At 32.8% G+C, this 6202-nt stretch overlaps 2 protein-coding genes across 2 annotated transcripts; one reads left to right on the forward strand and one right to left on the reverse strand.

Annotated features, from left to right (window-relative positions):
* Positions 1 to 380: 380 nt before the first annotated feature.
* PHYBLDRAFT_69189 (hypothetical protein) lies at positions 381 to 938 on the reverse strand (the record flags this gene model as incomplete). Its single annotated transcript, XM_018442064.1, has 1 exon — positions 381 to 938. The coding sequence occupies one exon, from the start codon at positions 936 to 938 to the stop codon at positions 381 to 383; it is 558 nt and encodes a 185-aa protein (XP_018286155.1).
* A 3274-nt stretch (positions 939 to 4212) lies between these two features.
* Positions 4213 to 5138, forward strand: PHYBLDRAFT_160237 (hypothetical protein). Its single transcript, XM_018434146.1, is given in 3 exon segments — positions 4213 to 4235; positions 4276 to 4496; positions 4509 to 5138. 1 exon segment carries the CDS (start codon positions 4602 to 4604, stop codon positions 4884 to 4886), a length of 285 nt encoding a protein of 94 aa, XP_018286156.1. The 5' UTR covers positions 4213 to 4235; positions 4276 to 4496; positions 4509 to 4601; the 3' UTR covers positions 4887 to 5138.
* Positions 5139 to 6202: the final 1064 nt, after the last annotated feature.

Here is a 6202-nt window from a genome sequence, read left to right on the forward strand (position 1 = left end):
TTGGAAATAATATTCTTTTTTTCAAAAATAAAATACACCTAGACTTTGAACGAATTTCCCCACATTACATATACTTTTATATGTTATATGTTATATGTATGTATATTTATTAATGTGGGTTCCTTTTAAGAAACAAAGAGAAAAAATAATGTTGAATATGGGGATATGAAATAATGCGATGTATGTAATTTGATGTGTACAATTGGTTTGGCTTGGTTGGGGTGGTTTTGCTTGTTTTCTTTGGAAGGTTATAAAGAATATATATGAAAGAGAAAACAAGGGGTGCGTGTGGGAATAAAACAAAGAAGTTGTATATGTATGTATAGTATATTATACATATATACATATATATATATATGTATCTTTTTTTTTTGGGATACTTATTGGTCAAGCATGTGGCCAAGATCATCTTCGTCGCTCACCAGTTGAACAAGTGCCATGATGAGCGAGGCAACGTCGCCGTCTGACTGCATCCAGATATATTTGCGGACAAGTTCTAATCGGTTCAAGGCTAGACTGGTTTGTTCTGTTGTTTGGACCAAGACGACTTCTTCTTTGGCCTCGCTGATCAGACGTTGGAGGTGAAGAGGCAGGCCATAGACATCTTCGGTAAAGGAAGTTTGGGCTAGGTAGGCCTTCATGTCAGGAGCAGTGAAGAGGTTAAGGAGGTAGTTGTACTGGAACGGCCGTTGGGTGGCGATGGGCATTGAGGAAACACTGTAGCTATAGTCATCGTCGAATCGTGACAGAGCTATAGAATCCAGCCGTTGTCCACACGACGCAGGACAGCCATCTTCGCCATAGGTGTAGGTGTAATCAGTCGTACTGGAGGAGCAATATGGACAAGAGCCGGTGTACAAATGAGGATAATAGTAGTCCTGAGAAGGTGCAGGCACTCTAAAGACGTGCGCAGGCTCTGGTTGAAGGTGAAGTGGCATAAGGAATATAAAAATGTATTTATTTCTTTATTTCTTTATTCCTTTATTAATCAATCAATAGATAAAAATATGTAGCTAGAACAAATAAGAAGAGAAATAGAGTAATATGGCTTGGTGGATCAAAAAATAATGATAATTAAAATAAATAACAAGAAATCAAAAAAAATAAATAATCAAGTGAAAATTTTGTTCACTTTATAAGCAAACCTACTATCCAACTCCCGCAAAAGAAAAAGAAAAAAAAAGTGTTCCTGCAAATTCCGAGCCAAATTTATTTTACATATAAAAAAAAATTACACACGCTCTCCCCTTAAAATTCCTATTTATTTGCCTTGTTCCGCAAACATGGGCTGACCCCAAGAAAGGGAACCATCATTTGAACATTCTTTCTCACCCCCCCTCTCTCTCGCTCTCTCTTCCTCTCTCTTCCTCTCTCTTTCTCTGTTTACTCTTCATCTCTTCTTTATACACCATTACCAATTAAAAATAAATCATTGGACAACAGCAGCAAAAGAGAGAAGCTTCTTTATATCCAAAATTACCTGTTCAAATCAACCTCTTTATTAACCTTTAAAAAAATTCTTCAATTTGTTTTATATTTATATATCACTATGTATTTATATATTAATGTATGTATTGTTGTGTATGTGTGTGATACTCTGGAATACTGGAGCTTGTAATAAACGGCTAAACCTTTAATATCAACAGCCACCTAAATACCATAGTAACAATAATATATATATATATATGTTTATTCTTAGATGGCGTGGTGTGAAAACAGCATTTCCATGGCAACGTTTTTTTTGTTGCATTCAAAGACTAACAGGTAGATCGGTAATGTTGTATTACAAAAGAAGGGGAAAAAAAAGAAAAGTTGTCATGGAAATGCGACTATCTCTCTCTCTCTCTCTGTACGTGCTTTTAGTGACAGACTATTTAAAATCGCCTGTTTGTCCAAAATACTCTTTCTTATTAAACGCAACTCAGGAGACTAGTACAATAATCAGACCAAAATCCAAGCTATAAACATACATGTACGTTCAATACAGACTAAGATATTGATATGTAATATGTCACTACTGATCTAATGTCATTAGGTGTTTTGTGCTTGAATCATACGATTCTCAGCATCTAGTTCCATACACTAAATGTCACTTAGAGCCCTTTTTGATTATTTGTCTTTTTTTTTCGCTTTACAAACAATACATGTATATGTGTATAACGATATCAATTAGTTCAGAAATTCAGCAATCTACCAATCCACCAATCCACCAATCTATATCAATCATTCCAGCTTCCTGCTGGAATCCAATCCAATAGAATCAAACTTGCACTCCGTTCCGTTAATGCCTTTTTATTTTATTTTATATATATATATTTTTAAAAAAAATTCTTCTTTTGTTACACGACACCGGTCTAAGAGCTCATATTATCTTTGTGAAACGACGGCTTACATCGAAAATATTTTTCTTCTTCTTTAATAAATCATCTTCTTGACACGTTGGTTAATTGATTGAATATTCAGAAGCAAAGGGTTGCGACAAAGAAGGTAGTGTAGATAGAAATGACATTTTCTGTGAACTCTTGCCAAACATTGTAATCTATATACTTCTTGTATACATTTAAATCTTTCTCCTTTTTTTTTGTTTTTTTTTTCTTAAGCTCAAATTACGGTAAAACAAATTATACTACTATTGGTGGTAAATTATTATAACAAAAAACAAATCCGTAGTTTTTTTTTACCCCGCAAAATAAAGTATAGAAATATATGTATATAAAAAAAAAGAGAAGCACCACATAAATCAAATGGTTGTCATGCCTAGTACGATTTTATATATATATATCTGTGTGTGTGTAATGGCTTGGATTTCTTGCAACACATACGCATACAAATAAAGGAATCACAATACACAATGCACAATGCCCAAAACCAGCCGACTTGTTTATTATGTTTTTTTTTCTATTATTATTATAACAGCTATTGGTTTCTTTTCTTACCTAAACCTCTTGCCAAAGAAAAAAAAAGTATAATTCTATATGTATTTGGAGTAGTTTGGCCATTTGAAACTTTATATACTTCAAGTCAATTTATTTGATTTCAGTTCATGTCAATTGAAAATAACGAGAGAATATAGTAGTATTCTAGATGTCAATAGAAGGAAGATAATAGAGACCTTTTTATTTTAATGTTGCTGTCTTTGTTGTCATTGTTGCAGGCAAAGAAAAGTACATACAATATACCGGAGCAAATGTATATATACATATACATATATTAATAATTACTAAATAAATAATATATAAACGAGTTTGTCTTTAATAACATTCAGAATAGGGAATTTCTTTAATTTTAACGTATAAAAAAAACAAATCGAAATCACCAACTGTAAGGATCAAGTTGCACAAGACTAAAAAAAAAGTGTCACTCTTGGTCTGGTGTTCTATATGTACAAAAACGGTCATGTCCGATAAATGTTTAGTTTCAAATCAATATTCGAAAAATAATATATACATATATCTATACCGACAATGCCGAGGATGTATTTAATTATTGTGATGATTTAAAATGAAGAGGTTAAACAATAACAACAACAGCAACAACAACAAAGAAGAAGAAGAAAACAAAGTTTAATACGAAGTATAATTGTGTGTACATGAATATTTGAATAAAATGAAGTGTGACTAAACTAAAGTTATCAGTTGTTTTGGGGTTGTTTCAATACCATAATCCAAATAGAAAAAGAAGAAGCCGAGAGAAAGCAAGATGGTATTTAATGTCTACTGACATAAATAAATAAATAAATAAATAAATAAGAACAGTATATGATATGTCTGTCAACTTACCTTTAAAGGCCGTAATATAAAAGCTGCCAGTACATATTTGGCGAATTATCTTTATAGAACATTAAAAGATGTATTCTGTAATGTATCAATGCTTGTTTACTCTTCTTATTTGTATTTGAATTATATTTTGTACTGTGAATACAATTGCACATATGTGTATGAAATAACGAATAGAGGGTACCAAGTATTAATTGATATTCAAAATACAATGAGGACATTACTTGTATATTCAATCTACATCAAGCCTTTTCTGTCTTTGTTTCAAACACATATTTCTTTATTCCTTCTTGTCTCTTATTTTTCTTCATTTTTTACTTAACCTTTCGCCTTTCGCCTTTCGCCTTTCGCATTTTCGCATTTTCGCATTCTTCTCTTTCTCTCTTTCTCTTCCTCTCATCCCAATGCATCATTACAATGTCCATCTGGATTAGCCAAATTTAATAATATATAATTCACAGCATTGGTGTTCTCAAAAACTAGCCTTATTTTAATCCTAATATAATTTATAGACAACAACAACCTGTACAGTTAAACACGGATATCAATACCACTTTAGAATATACGAATAGTATTTTATTTCTTTTTATGTTTACTCGATTAGATTAATTTCTTCTTATAAATGAGTCCACCTAATTACAACATTGACATCAATCAAGCAAAAAAAAAATGTTTAAAAGCGTCTTTTTTTATTAAAGTTGACAATAGCTAAGAAATACTTTATTTATTTATTTATTTATTTATTTAAAGATATATATAAAGAAACTATTCTATTTGATTTAATTTCACTTAATGTTCTTTTACATGAGTAAAAGAATAAAAAGCATGACACCAAGTTCTTTGTCCCCGCATTACGCGGCTCAATCTCCTTCAGGACGTAAACCTGACTTGGTAGCGAAGGAGGTGCTGGAATGGTGGCAAACCAACGGAAAGCACCCGTTCATCCAGCCCCACATCTCGTCACCGAGTAATGTGGGTGCGAACTCGCCAGAGAACTTACCACTAGGTGATAAGGTCCAGCTCATTCGACTACCAGTAGCTTCACCGTCAGCCGTTAAAGAGTTCAGTCAGGTTAGCAGTGAAGAGCCAGCACATCTCACCACAGGTTAGACCTCCCTCCCCCCAGCATCATGATTCCACATTGGCAATGCGATGTACACAGTAGTCCTTCCAAAAATGAAAAGAGACCATGCCCCACGACTTCTCAGAATTAACTGAGCTGGCGAGTAACAACTTTCACTTTCCGATGCTTGTAGCATGGAAGAATCTCCCTGCAACGGTCGCAAGAGACGCCTCACTATGAAACCGGGACTGTTGTTGCTCAAGGAGAAAACAAGCGACGCGCGTTGGAGGGGGTCTATACTATGTAACAGAAAATTTTTCATCTGCGATTAAAGTTTACGACTGCGCTTTTTGTCAGTCTTAGATGTTCACGTCAGAGCAAACGTGATATGGCTATATATTCTTTTTATTGGGTTTGTGTAACTGTTCTAAGGTAGAGTAGACAGCTAATAATATTGAATTAGATTACTAGAGAAGATGGCTTTTTCAAAGTAAAGCAAAGTAAAGCAAAAAAGCAAAGAAGTAAGGAAAGGTTCGGTTTTGATCGGTGTAGCAATAACTTTCAAAGTGGAGTACACGTTTCTATAACAGCGATATGTAGGTTACTCTAAAGTGGTCTGTGCGCTTCTTGTGCGAGAACGCAAGAAAAAGCTTTTATTTATTTCGCTTGTATAAAAAGACACAAAAAGAACCCAACAGTTGCTAGAAAATAAACCCACATATATTTCAAAGCAACATTAAGTAATAACGTCGATGTAAAAAAAGAAAGCAGAAAGTATATATATAGCTGACATCTTCAATAGGAAAAAAAAAGATAAGATCCCAGAGCTTCTGCTAAGAATTTGACTGGAAAAGTTTCTAACTACACCTTCAGATTAGTCAAAATTAATGTCAATTTGGTTGCGAGCAAGATTGAGTAATTGACAAAAGCAATACTGATTTTACCACAATAAAGTCCTAGTGCTTCATTGAGATATACAGTCAAGGTTGTATTGATAATTTTACCTACATATAAATAAGGTAGTTACTCCAGCAAAAAATATAATTTACAAAGAAATAATACTATAAAATGATGGTATTACTTTTAAAGGAGAAAAACATTACTTGGTATCAATATATCTCTTTCTATTTAAGCTTGCTCTTTTTGTTTTGCTTTTAATACATTGGTACATTGGTACTTTAATATTTAGATATTTTAGATATTTGAATTTGAAAATTGAAATGAATTGTAAAAGAAGTTAACTTGAACTTTATAATCATTTCTACTTGATTTCAAGAATTTGGGTTTTGTAAAAAAAGAAAAAAAAAAGAAGAAGCGCTTGTATACTTTTGGCAAGATATTTGAAATATCAGCACATTTATAC

This window comes from Phycomyces blakesleeanus (assembly GCF_001638985.1).
Source record: "Phycomyces blakesleeanus NRRL 1555(-) unplaced genomic scaffold PHYBLscaffold_26, whole genome shotgun sequence".
NCBI classification, from domain to species: Eukaryota; Fungi; Mucoromycota; class Mucoromycetes; order Mucorales; family Phycomycetaceae; genus Phycomyces; species Phycomyces blakesleeanus.

Excerpts from the sequence above, each read along its gene's own strand:
- PHYBLDRAFT_160237 (XM_018434146.1), top strand. The coding sequence starts at position 4,602 with ATGACACCAAGTTCTTTGTCCCCGCATTACGCGGCTCAATCTCCTTCA.